Consider the following 14,794-nt stretch of genomic DNA (forward strand, 5'->3'; position numbering starts at 1 on the left):
AAAAAAAGAGGTTGCTTGATGAAAGATATGAAAAAAATCTAAACACAGCCAAAATAATGCCTTTGAACTATACCACTTTTTATATCGGAACAAGTGAAGGAAGAAAGTTACAAGTGTACCGTGTTAACTCTGTGAGACAGAGCCATATTCTTTCATTGTGGAACTGCATTTTGTAGCAAAATGTTATTATGCACCAGAAACCATTACTTCTTCCTTAAAATATTAATATCAACATGGTTATAACTAATTACTTAGAGGGGAAAAATATGGATTGATCTTGTCAACTGGCTCTTTCTAAGCACTTAAATTCATTTTCACTACCAGGTCTTAGATTTGTTTCAAAATGAACTAAATTTAAAGTATGGTCCAGGGAATGTAATAAGGACAAAGTATAAAGGGTCATTCTAGAGCAAATATGCAGGTACCCGCTAAGAAATCAACTTATAAAAAAATTAAAGCACAATTTAAATAATTATGATCATAAGAATACAAACACCAACAGCTAACCTTTATGGAACTCTTACCATGTCCCAGCTATCCCGCTAAAGGCTTAAGATATTTAGGATGAACCATATGAAAACAGCAATTTCATAAGGTTCAACCTAATACACTTTCTCATTTAATTATTACAACTACCCCAATTAAAGAATGTTGTTATCATCCCCATTTTACAGATGAGGAAACTAAAATTTAGAGGGCTTAGCTTGATCAAAGTTAAAGAGCTAAGAAATAGGAGAAATGGGACTAAAACCTAGGTCTGAATCCAAAGCCCACATTCTCATTACATATTATACAATAACAGCAGTCTCTGTGTCTTGAAAACCAGGCTGAAGGTGTAGGTACACACTGCCCAAAGCCACTACATAGACAGTTGTGCAGGCTGTACCCTCACACAGGACCCCAGCAAGGGAAGGGAGTGAAATGGGGCCGACATCCAGCCCATGCCTCACTATCCATCCTGTTACAGAATGGCACCCAACTGAAGAAGGAGGTTCTCTCACTTACCAAAAATTGCTATATTGGCTTACAGTGGCCCTGATGCTGTTGGTATAATTTTTCTTTTTTCTTTTTTTTTTTTTGGAGACAGAGTCTCGCTCTGTCACCCAGGCCGGAGTCCAGTGGTGCAATCTCAGCTCACTGCAAGCTCTGCCTCCCAGGTTCATCCTATTCTCCTGCCTCAGCCTCCCCAGTAGCTGTGACTACAGGCGCCCACCACCACGCCCAACTAATTTTTTGCATTTTTAGTAGAGGTGTGGTTTCACAGTGTTAGCGAGGATGGTCTCGATCTCCTGACCTCGTGATCCGCCTGCCTCAGCCTCCCAAAGTGCTGGGATTACAGGTGTGAGCCAGCGCACCCAGTCTGCTGCTGGTATAATTTTTTTTAATTTTTAGGGAAAATTTTAATAGCACAGATTAAAAGCCTTAAAAGATACATATTCTTTGATCCAGAAATTTCACTTTAAGGAACTTATTCTAAGGAAATAATTAAGAATCAACATAAAATTTGCATTACAAAGATATTTATCAGTGTTTACAAAAGAGGAAAAAACTAAAAAATCTAATATGTCCAACAATAGGGTATTAACTGTTATATGAGATCTATATACGATTAAAATAATGTTGGAGAAATACATTCATTAACTAATAAGCTTTTCACAAAATATTATAGGAATGACAACATTTACAAAAATCCTAGTCATTTTAGTAAAACTAAGATGCATGTATATATTCTACACGCAGTATATCCGTGGATGGGGAAGGAAACAGAGAAAAAACACTAAGTGATGGAATTATACGTTTTTAATGTTCTTCTTTGTTCTACTTTCATATATTTTTCTATAAGATATATATAAACTGGGTGCACTGGCTCACATGGGTAATACCAGCACTTCAGGAGGCCGAGGTGGGCAGATCACTTGAACCCAGGAGTTTGAGACCAGCCTGGGCAACATGGCGAGACCTCTTCTCTACAAACAAAAATACAAAAATTAGCCAGGTGTGATGGTGTGTGTCTGTATTACCCAGCTACTGGAAGGCTAAGGTGGGAGGATTGCTCGAGCCCAGGAGGCACAGGTTGCAGTGAGCTGAGGTCACACAGCTGCATTCCAGCCTGAGCAACAGAACAAGATGCTGTGTCCAAATAAAAAGAGTGTGTGTGTGTGTGTGTGTGTGTTATATAAAATAACTCAAAAACAGGTAAAACAAACAAACAACAAAACTAGAAGAGGCAAATAACATAAAGCTGAAAACTGTTACATACAAAGTCCAGCTACGCAAAATTTTATTCTGCCTCCTAACTTGGAAATTACTGGATTGGTGCAAAAGTAATTGCAGTTTTTCCCATGATAGAATCTGTGATTTAGTATGGTTGAAACTGATGCAAAAAATACCTAATTTCATGTGAAACTGAGAAATCTAACTCATTTTACCATATGGCCTGGGTTGAGAAGCTCTGCCTCAAAATACAGATACAAAACAAAGCACCGGCCAGGCGCCATAGCTCACACCTATAATTCCAGCACTCTGGGAGGTCGAGAGGGGCAGATTACCTGGGGTCAGGACTTCAAGACCAGCCTGGCCAACATGTCAAAATCCCATCTCTACTAAAAATACAAAAATTAGCTGGACGTAGTGGCACGTGCCTGTAGTCCCAGCTTCTCGGGAGAGTGAGGCACAAGAATCACTTGAATCCAGGAGGCGGAGGTTACACTGAGCCGCTATCACGCTACTGCACTCCAGCCTGGGTGACACAGTGAGACTCGGTCTCAAACAAAAAACAAAACAAAGCAAAAATTATATTCTAACTATCTTTAGATAACAAAAACTTAATTGAATGTTTTAAAACAAGAAGCATTTTATTTTAGTATTACTTATCAAATAAATAGAATTCTTAATAGAGTGAAAAAGCAAAAAGTGGCTCCTGACAGCCAGGAGTTGGCCTGGCACTGTCAGCTACGCCTCAGGGTACTACAATTAAACATAAACAATTTCACAGAACAGTAATATCAGACAAGGCCACCCTGTGCCCATGACGGGTCAAGAGAAAAATTAGACCACTTTGTCTAATCATGTCTAAACACAGACAAAACATGAACATTGTCCTGACCACCAAAAAAAACAATAATCAGGCTGGGCCTGGTGGCCCAGGCCTGTAATCCCAGCACTTTGGGAGACTGAGGCAGGTAGACCACTTGAGGTTACAAGTTTGAGACCAGCCTGGCCAACATGGTGAAACCCCGTGTCTACTAAACACACAAAAAATTAGCTGGATGCGGTGGCAGGCACCTGTAATCCCAGCAACTCGGAAGGCTGAGCCAGGAGAATCTCTTGAACCCAGGAGGCGGAGGTTGCAGTAAGCTGAGATCATGCCACTGTACTCCAACCTGGGCAACAGAGGGAGATTCCATCTCAAAAAAGTAAAAATAAATAATAATAGTCAATGACCAAACACAATCCTAACTAATATGAATGACTGCTGTTTCTTTGTTTTTTTTTTCTTTTTTTTCCCTTTTCTTTCCTTTTTCTTTTGAGAAGAGCTATCACTCTGTTTCCCAGGCTGGAGTACAGTGGCATGATCACAGCTCACTGCAGCCTCAACCTCCAGGGCTCAAGTGATCCTCCCATCTCAGCCTCTCAAGTAGCTAGGACTACACGTGCGCAACCACCACACACAGCTGATTTTTGTAATTTTTTTGTAGAGGCAGGGTTTTGCCACGTTACTCAGGCTGGCCTGCAAATTCCTGAGCTCAAGTGATCCACTCGCCCCAGTCTCCCAAAGTCCTGGGATTACAGGCATGAGCCACCACACCAAGCCAATTGCTGTTTCTTTATTAATCATAGCTTTAGCCTTGCTCCATTTTCTTGCCTTCTAGGTTCTTAAAATTACTCCTACTTTCCAATAGCATCTAATCCACTGCAAAGCCCCACTTCCTTATACTCTAACCAAAATCTCTTAACACAAGCCCAAATCTTGTATGGTTCCCTATGACACATATTCTCCCTCAGTATAATAAATCACCTCATCTTGTTTCACTGCAGATCTACTCATGGTGGTCTTCCAGGATATATCTGTTATCAACTATATAACAAAAGCTGGGACTGTACACTTGAATACAGGATGGATTAGGAATAAAATAATTACATAAAAATACCAACAATCAAAAGAACAGATAACATTCTACATAAAAGGATCTTTTGACACATAAACTTATCCTATCATGGATTCCCATGAATTCGAAATTCCCAGTGTTTATCAGCACTGTGATTGTTGACTAATAAATTTTCAATTAAATTCTCAAATCACAATGTAAATATAAAAAGTAGAACGTAAATGAAGAAACGAACCCCTGAAAATAATACCTATAACTATACAATTCTCTAACACATTATTTTTATGTGGACTATCAGTTTCTTATTAAGAAGTTTTGAAAAACAACAGGTTGTGAAAATTAATCTATCTAGAACATAGGCATGACTTAGTATTTAAACGGTAAACTGTCTTCTGACTGATTATCAAGGGAAACCTTGCCCTATGTATCCTTACCTCCTGGGTCCTTGTCTGGATTATACTCTAAAGCATTGCTACAGATAAGGTCAATATCTTTCAGGAAATCCTTTGCAGTCAGGTAATTATGTTTATCAATTTTAGTTATCACTGTTGATAAGTCCATTGGTTCCTTGATTACTTCAAGATAATCTGAAACCTAAAACAAGATATTTTAATAAAAATTAGTTCTGGTTTTTCATATCATCTCAGTTCATAAAACACAAAATAAAACAAAGTTCTTTAAAATTAAATCTAAATATCAAATAAGTAATTTATAAAGATAAAACTGCAGGGCTATTTATGCTACCAAAGTTACTATCTGCCATACTTTCCATGAAAGCTTCAGTTTCCAAGTCATACCTAAACCAACTCTGAAATGTTTCTGTTCTTAAAATTTGAAACCATGTCTGTCTTTTTTTTTTTAATCCTTTGGGCATATCTGAGAAGAGAATGTATGGACAAAAGTACCCAATAAGCATCAATAAATGTGATTTCAAGAAAAAGAAAAGGAAAATAAAAAGCAAAGACTTTTCATACTATGAGATAAGTTATTTTGATAAATCTCTTTAAATTTTCAACAAAATTTTCTTTTCAGTTTTCTAGAGTGAACTATTTCATGGAAAGTATTTTCCACTCCTTTGGAGTCATCACAAACATTTAGAGTCAATTACATAAGAAAATTAAGTATAGTTTTCCTAACCAGTATGAGATTTGCTAGATTTGTCCCTAGGTATAAAGCAATCTACAAACAAACAAACAAAAACAAACATGCTGCTTTCTGTGCTGATTTTCTGTGAGATAACCCTAAACAAGAGATATTAAGTCTTGATTTGCCCAATAAATTGTGTATCCCCAACCAATAAGAAAGTGCTAGCAACTTACATATCTACTGCCTTCCCCAATGCAAATCTCAAATCAAGTAAATAGGTTTGCTATAAAAGCAGTCTTAGGAGTAATGTCTAAAATTAGTCCAGGAAAGATTTCTAGGGAGATGGTTAATTTCTGCTCTATGATCGTGGGGTTAGTTTTCTCATAGTTTCAGAGGGCATCGATACCATTATTTTTAAATTTATGCATTCACACACACGCACGCACATATACGTAATTTATATGTTTTTTAATGTTTAGGATTACTTATAAAAAATATTAAGTAGCAGTGTATGTGTGTTTTAATTCATTTTTCACCCTTTAGGAGCTGAAAAACCAGTCAATCTCCCTATAAGAGAAGTAGCAGAGTTATACTGAAACAAACTACCTCAGAAGATATTAGCTGGATTCCTAGTTCTGGTATTTGACACAAATACCTGTGTACAAGTGGAAACTGTTTTATAAACTAAAAAGCACTCTAAAAGGTATATTATAAAAGACTATAAATGTTACCACCCTATGCTTAATTTTAAATTTAACATTTATTTTCTAAAGTTTTGTTTTCTCTGCAGTCTGCTTTGGAATTTGATAAAGTTTTCAGACACTTTAAATTCATTAGTTAAATAAAACTTTAGTTTTAGGTTATCTTATTTCCCCCTCTCTATCCTTCCCAGAGACTCCTATGTTTTCAGCTTAAGAGCTGAATGAACCTGAGAAGAAAAACAAAGGAGAAAACAAGAGAAACATAAGCCTAAATAAAATATTTATCTGACCAACATTTTCTATCCCTTTGTACTACCTTACCATCATTTATAAAACTATTACAGACGGCATTTGAAAATCTGACAAATCTTTTCTGATTAGAAAGAAAAGAGTTTTCCTGAGCAAAAGCAAAACTGGTTTACTCTCAGCATGGGAGGTTGAGGTGGGGGCAAGCCCTTATCCTTTAAGAAATGTTAAGAGTCCAAATATACCAAATAGGGGAGTGGAAGGAAGGGCACGCACCCATATCACATTTATTTAAAATAATTTTTTAATCAGCTGATAGTTTTAAGATTATCTAAAAACACTATGGGGGGGGAAATTCCCACAAATATAAATGGATATCTATTAATTAAAAAAGCAAATTAGGCATGTCCTGTTATCCTGTTGGAAAGATATAAAGTAGCTATGATAATGAATGTGGGCTTTGAATTTTAAAAAACTTTCAAGTCTTGGCTATGTCACTTGCCAACAAGTCTGTTTCCCCAGCTGCAAAGTAAGAATAATAATAATGATCCTACAAGGTTGATAAGAGGACCAAATGGAAAAAACAGTGTATTGTGGATAAAGGTACAAATAAAATCAGTCTCTTTATTCCAAAAAGGGGGGAAAGTATTTATTTTCAGACTTGCCAGGGGCGGGAAGAATGTAAATGCTAGCTCATTCTTCCCAGCAACAGATGAGGTAATGGTTTCAAAGGAATCCGCTCAGGTCCGAAAGCACAGATTTCACAATTAGGATACAACATTAAACTCTGAATCACTCATAATTCAATTATTTTTTTAAAAAAGAAATAAATAGGCCGGGCGCAGTGGCTCAAGCCTGTAATCCCAGCACTTTGGGAGGCCGAGACGGGCGGATCACGAGGTCAGGAGATCGAGACCATCCTGGCTAACACTGTGAAACCCCGTCTCTACTAGAAAATACAAAAAACTAGCCGGGCGAGGTGGCAAGTGCCTGTGGTCCCAGGTACTTGGGAGGCTGAGGCAGGAGAATGGTGTGAACCCGGGAGGCGGAGCTTGCAGTGAGCCAAGATAGCGCCACTGCACTCCAGCCTGGGCGACAGAGCGAGACTCCGTCTCAAAAAAAAAGAAAGAAAGAAAGAAAGAAAAAACTAAAAACACCAAAGCTGTTCAAACATGGAGTCTGAACTATAAGAAGGAGGCCAGTAAAGATTACACTGTGTTCATCCACACACTACATTATCCCAGGATAAAACAAAAACCGAAAAGGTAGTTGACAGTATTGATTCCCAAATGGAAAATTTCTTTTCTCATCATCACAAACCATGCTCCCACAAGCACACAAAATAATACACATATAAAGTGAGAAATTTTCCACTGGGAGCAGAGAAAACCCTTAGAAAGAAAAATAATTTAGTTGCACAGGATGTTTTAACTTCAAACAGCATCCCAGCCACAGGCACTTCCAAAATATGAAAGACAAAGAAACTTCAGGTTTTTAGCTACCTCTTTTGATGAGGTAAACATAATTTGGGAAATGCCAGTATTAACTGGTATTGATTGGTTAACACCAATATACTCTTTGAGAGCAGAATTTATCCTGGAATAAAAATAGTCTAGTATGGATATTTGACTAAGGCAACTTTTAATCCTCTTCTTAAATCGAAGAGTAAGAGACCACAAAGATTAATAATAATTAAGAGGACATATATAAATTGGTTGCTAATTTCATCCAAAAGTCACCAGATATTTGCTGATGACATAGGTAGTTATCACATGGATTAAAATTTTATAGGCTAGGGGTAATATTCATCCATGCCTTTGCTTTTTTTTCCTTCCAAAAAAAGATGTCAATATTTTTTTCTTTTAGCCAGTTCAACTTCACTGTTTGCACACTACTGAAACAAGACCTCTTCAATATCCACCGGTTTGCTGAAGATGTTAAAGCGTTTATCTGTGGCCAGCCTCTTGGTTACATCCCTGAGAAACAACCGCAATTCTCTTAAAGTATTTTCCTCCTGGTCCTCCATTCGATTTTTTTCTGATTCTGATAATTGACGAGGTGGAGAAGGTAGTGCAAGAGGAAGCACTTCCATAGCACAAAGAGCTAGAGAAAACAGAAGAAAATGTTAAGATTCCAACATGATGGGCCAGGACCCTTTTTTGGCATTCTCTCAAAATGTTCTTTAAAGAAAAGAATTACAAATACAGTCATGTGTTGCTTAACAACAGGCATACATTCTAAGAAATGTGCAGTTAGGCAATTTTGTCATTGTGTGAACATCACACGCATATACTTGCACAAACCTAGATGGTATAGCCTATGACATACCTAGGCTATATGGTAAAGTCTATTACTCCTAGGCTATCAACCTGGACAGCATGTGACTATACTGAATACTGTAGGCAATTGTAGCACAGTCATATTTGTGTATCTAAACATAGAAAAGGTATAGTAAAAATACAGTATTATAATTTTACAAGGCCACCATCATACACGCAGTCCATCGTTGACCAAAATGTCATTATGCAGCGCATGACTATATGTGTGAAACATGCAAATCCAGCAAGTAAAAATTTGCATAGAAACAAAAAGGGAATAGCTTCACTTTATAAAATAACTCACAACAGGACCCCTTTAAAAAACAAAATAATTTGATTTTGAAATATTGTTTATATATAACTTACAAGAAATAATTCAAATCAACACAAATATCTCCAAGTAAAGTATTGCATACTGATTTTTCAAGTCAACCTTGTTTAAAACTGCTTCTTAAAATGAGATTGCCTTATATGCATAAAAATTATAATGGGCAAGTAATATTTGATCCTTCCTATCCCCAAAAGAAAGGCAGGTCTCCTGACCTCATATTCTGAGTACAACAGAGTAGGGACAGTGAATGGCACCTGCAGGAAGGGAGGGGAAAAAAAAAAAAGAACAAAAAATGGAATTCCACGGTCATGAAGGAGATGGAAAACCAGTCCTAAGTGTTATATGTAAAATCCATGGTACTCACTACCTATCCTAAGAAAAACCAAAAATCTTCTTAAAAGGTAAAGTATTAACTTTCCTAATTATAATGTTCTCTAATTTTAAAAGACTTCCCTGATATCACACTAAAGCTCAGAATTAAAATTCTAAGTATTTTCACTGATTTCTAAATAGCTCCTAAGATGAAAACTGAAAGTCAACAGAAACAACTGAAAAAGAATATCAACAGTAAACACAGAAAATTCAAATCTATGAGATTAAAATATATCTAGAAGCATGAAAGACTGAAATACATCATTTTCATAATGAAATATTTAAATTAACAGGAAGCAACAAAATAAACATAAATAAGGCATAATTTACATATTAAATTTCCCAAGGTTTTGGGAGGGAAAAAACCAAAACTACAGCAATTTGATAGGTGTTCATTTTTAAAACACCAATAAAATTTGGAAAGGAGCCACTAAAGAACAATAAAATTATTAAAATGTTACATAATACAACCAGTGAAAAACAAAGCAAAATAATATGGAAAAATAAGGACTTGGCAGGGATGAGGAATGTATTGAGTACCCTCCAAGAAGGGCTCTAAGAAACATGAAAGATGGAACGAGGGTAAAGAGGGTTAAAAATTTTTACCAAACAGGATTGTTACTTCCTAGAAGAGGCTGAAAGATTAAGCAAGTAGATCTTATCTTTTACACATCTTTAAGATTAGGAAAATGAAATCTCTTTCGAATGACTTAGAATGCAGCCCTTACTATGTCAAGGAACTGAAACCTGACAAATTCTTGAGGTACCTCTTAAAGCTCAATTCTTGAGTCTAAAATTATTGAGTCCAAACCCAAGAAAAATCTAACACTTAAAACAAAGCCAGAATAGATTTTCAAATGCCTAGAATAAAATGTTAAATGTAATGGGTCCTAAATAAGTCTCTGAAAAGTCAATCAATAAATAAACTAGAAATGGCAAATGTTCTAACCAGCCCATCAAATCTACCATGGCCCAAAAAGTAATGAGCACAACACCTGGTGTTCACAACCTGCCAGTTCAAGTCCTGGGTACTTACTGTGACTAAAACATAGGAGAATTGAAGACTTTTTTCTATGACTTTTTGAGCCCCATAATGTGAAATCTACCAGAGGAAGTGGTTGAAGTCATAAGAAGAAGTCCTATTTAGTAAAGCTTTAACAAGGCTATACTTCCCAATCTCAAGTCAGATGAACACAATGGACACTTCCACATGTCATCTAAAGATAAACAGAACCTGACAAACTCTCCTCACTTCCATGAAGAAAGGGCTAAAATAAACTGACTCCAAGAAAGGGCATTTCTTAACTCCATCCCCGCCATTTTCCTAAAGGCTTTACAAACTTTACCAGCATGTTTCCTTCGTGGTGGAGCCATTGATGCCTGATTGAGAATCAATTCTTGAAAAAATTTTCTTCTGTCTTCTTCAATAGGCCTTTGAATATACAAGACCTCTTCATACTGTATTCTAAAGATACATTTAACCTACACATATACACACACACAAAGACATTAAATAATATAAAGAATTAAAAGCTTACATATCATACCAAATTGCAACGTCTTCATCTTCCAGTATCATGTTCAATATTCATAGACCATTCACATGGGGTTATAGTTAACCTAGTCCTAGGCTATGCTGTTGAAGGGTTCAACCTCATGGGCTAAACAGGAATGGTAGAATGTCCAGTTGCCCAAGTCATTAATGAATGATATTATATATCGAGTAAGAGTCATCAGATAATAGCAAAAAGGATAGCTGGTTGTAACAGATGGCAACAATCTCAAAGGGCTTTTACATAAGAGCTGAAAAGTAATTACTTAGAATCTATAATAGAGAGCTGGAAGAATGTTAACACTGCCATCTCTTATCCTCATATTTCTTTGTATTCCCTATTCATTGACTTCCCTTCCTGTGCTCTTTCCCTACCAAGTCTATTTCACTGTAATCTCTGGAATCCTGGTTCCACTGCAAATAAACCATACCTCTGGTCTAGTTTATGTTCCATGACACACTCCAAAAAGATTAAGCCAATTATTCTCATATCTTTCAGCTCCATCCACTTGGTGATTACTCACCTCTTCTGTTTACCTACTCAGACTTTGACCCCAGGTGCCCACCTTCCAAGATATGCTGTTTAAATCCTCTTTACCTCATCCAAATTTGTCTACTATGGCATTAAACACTGTATTTAATTTTTATGGTTTTTCTAGAATGTCTACTTTCTACCTTCTAGACACCACACTCCCTGAGAACAGAGATCACTTCTTATTCATCTGTTTTCCTACACCTATCCCAGTACCTGGTATTTAGCATGCCTAATAAGCACATACTGCCTTGTGATTTTGTTACCCAGCCCAAATCAAATTGGAAACTGCAAATAAAAAAAGGGAGAAGGTCACTAGTATGGAAAGATATACCAACCATGACACTGAGAAAATATGGGTTAGAATCAGACATCATATTCTTGCCCATTTAGCCACACGTTTGTGGTCTAAATTTGAATAATTCATTGAATTTGTCATTTCTAACCACTTACTGGATTAAGCCTACGAACTGAACCCTTAAAAATTCCATAAATATTATGTCATTCAATCTTTATAACAATGAGGTAAGTATTATTTCCTCATTTTACAGACAAGGAAACTGGGGCTTAGAAAGATTTAAGTAATTGGCTTAAGGTAACAAAGTGAACAAAGAAAATTAGATTATATAAATTCTAAATGCCTTTTCCAGCTCTGAAATTCTAAAAGAAGAAACAATGAAAGGTAAACATCAGAATTCAAAAACTGGATGGGGAATTATTTATCTCAACCTAAAGTCAAATCATTTAAGTTTATAAAATTTCACCTTGTGTTCTGCCAGTGCTTTTGTAGACTACCTTCATGCACAGTTCCCTCCAACTCTTTAATCTACGCTTTGCTGGACTTTCTTTGAAAATTCTGGAAGTAAGTTTACTACTGAACATGTTTTGTATGTCAAACATCATGCCAGACACTGCAGTTACAAAACTAAATAAAATGTGTTTGTTCTCCGCTGTCAAAGATCTTAGAGTCTCAGAAGAAGAGCATTATGATACTATGCTGGGAGTACTATAACAGAGGTAGCAAAACACAGAGAAGAGATCTTGCAAGGGATGAAAAGACTCTAGGTAAGATGTAGCAGAAATCACTTACATCAATTGGGTCTTGAAAAATAAGTAGAACTTAATATCCTAGACGTACCATGATTTCGTTCAAGAATGGCAAAACATTTCATTTTAACTATTCTCTCTGATAACTTTCAAAACTATGTTAACACTTTATGAATACAAAAGCATACCAAGAACAGGCCTACAATAATCCATGGATATTCTTACCAGGTTACTACCAACATCTCTGAATCCAACATTTTATAAGTGGGATAAATTATACTTCTCTAAGTTCACTCCTAACCTTATCTTCTGACAGCCCTAGCCTCAAACCTCATGCTGTACCAAAGACAAGTCTTCCATAATTCCCAGAACAAATCATGCTGTCTTTCACATTGGTTCACACTGGTTGTGATACATACTATTCACTCATTCCTGACCCCTTCTTTAATGCACCACTCAAGCTGATGCTTTCTGTGTGATGTCTTCCCTAAATTTCCCAGATGCACTTAGGCACACCTTCCAGTATTTATCATTAAACTTTTTTTTGAAAAAAGAGTTCAATAAAGTTCAGTAAATTTTTACAGTTGTGCAGCTATCACAAGCACATTTTAGAACATTTCCATTGCCCCAAAAAGTTTCCTCATGCCTATCTGCAGTCAATCCCCACTCCCACTCCCATGTCCCAGCCTAACAACCACTGATAATGCTTTCTGTCTCTAGTGAATTAGTGAATTGCCTCTTCTAGACATTTCGTATCATACAACTGATAGTCTTTTATGCCTGGCGTTTGTCACTTAATACTTCAGGTTTTTCCAAGTTGTAGTATGTATTAGTATTTCATTCCGTTTATTGCTGAATAGTATTTCATCACATTTTGTTTAGCCATTCACCAATTAAGGAACATTTGGATTGTTTCCACTTTTTACTAGAATTAGTACAACAACTAGAAACATTCCCATACAAATGTCTTTCTGTGAACGTATGTTTTCATTTCTTTTGTGTAGATAACTAGGAGTGGAATTGCTGAGTCAAACCATAAATTTATGTTTAACTTTGGAAAGTGGCTGCACTATTTACAATCCCACCAGCAGTATATAAGGACTCCAGCTTCTATATCCTATCCAATACTTAGTATTGTGTATTTTTGATTCTAGCTATTAGGATGGTGTAAAAGCATTTTTTTTTTTTTTTTTTGCAGCTTTTAATGGCAAAAAACTCTTGCCCCAACCTATACTTTAGTGGGTTGCAGTGGTATTTCATTCCTGAATGACTGATAATGAGCATCTTTTCATATGCTTATCATCCATTTACACATACTCTAAGGAACCTCATATAAAAGGAATTATACAAAATTTGTCCTATGACTAATTTAGCCTAATGTCTTCCAGCTTCATCCATGTTGCGACATGCATCAAAATTTCCTCCTTTTTAAGGCTAAATAATGGTCCATGGTATATGTTACATTTTGTTTATCCTTTCAACTATCGATGGACACTGAGGATGTTTCCACCTTTTGGTTACTGTGAATGATGCTGTTGTGAACATGGGTGTACAAATACCTGTTCAAGTCCTGCTTTCGATTCTTTTGAGTAAATGCCTAGAACTTGATTTGCTGGATCATATGGCAATTATATATTTAAGATAACGTCATACTGTTTTCCACAGTGGCTATACAATTTTACATTCCCACCAGCAATGCAAAAAGGTTCTCATTTTTCCACATCCTCATCAACATTTGTTAATTTCTGTTTTTTTAATAATAGCCATCTTTTTTTTTTTTTCTTTTGAGACTGAGTCTTGCTATGTCGCCCAGGCTGGAGTGCAGTGGCGCGACTTCGGCTCACTGCAAGCTCTGCCTCCCGGGTTCCCGCCATTCTCCTGCCTCAGCCTTCTGAGTAGCTGGGACTACAGGGGCCCACCACCATGCCTGGCTAATTTTTGTATTTGTAGTAGAGACGGGGTTTCACAGTGTTGGCCAGGATGGTCTCAATCTCCTGACCTCGCGATCCGCCTGCCTTGGCCTCCCAAAGTGCTGGGATTACAGGCGTGAGCCACCGTGCCCAGCCTAATCTGAGTTTTCAATGCCCTTACTTGATTTTTCTACTTGAAGTTACTGATTTTCCTCTCCCAGGTCCTACCATAAACCTAGAGACACAACTACATGAAACAAGATGACAAAATGCTATATGTAATCTTATTTTCATCAGCAGAGTTGAGGAATATTTCTTTAAATAAAATTAATTTCCAATATACTGAATTATATAACCTGAAACTTGTTCATCATAATTTAATAACAAAGCAGATACTGTGAATGTCTTCAGAAATAGAAGTACAATTCTGGCCAAGGTTTATAATCCTTCCTACAAATACCTCTACTTTATCTGCTTCCTCCCTTAAGAGTCTTTTTTCTGTGCTCAACCTTAAATTAGCTCTCTTCTCTAATTCTCCACAAATATCTTACAATTCCCGTATATCTCAACTAAGATTCTCTAAGTATCTT

The 14,794-nt window shown here is 36.5% G+C and overlaps 1 protein-coding gene across 1 annotated transcript in view; it reads right to left on the reverse strand.

The window, feature by feature from the left end:
* The window catches only part of ATAD2B (ATPase family AAA domain containing 2B), a 139,735-nt gene that overhangs the window by 30,080 nt on the left and 94,861 nt on the right, over positions 1–14,794 (reverse strand). Inside the window, exons 19-21 of the mRNA XM_017893318.1 lie at positions 10,510–10,645; positions 8,049–8,245; positions 4,544–4,703 (exon numbers count right to left, since the gene is read on the reverse strand). Coding sequence (XP_017748807.1) covers positions 4,544–4,703; positions 8,049–8,245; positions 10,510–10,645 — 493 coding nt within the window. The remainder of the gene's footprint in view (positions 1–4,543; positions 4,704–8,048; positions 8,246–10,509; positions 10,646–14,794) is intronic.

The sequence above is a fragment of the Rhinopithecus bieti genome, unplaced genomic scaffold (genome assembly GCF_001698545.2).
Source record: "Rhinopithecus bieti isolate Rb0 unplaced genomic scaffold, ASM169854v2 scaffold_23816, whole genome shotgun sequence".
Taxonomy (NCBI): domain Eukaryota; kingdom Metazoa; phylum Chordata; class Mammalia; order Primates; family Cercopithecidae; genus Rhinopithecus; species Rhinopithecus bieti.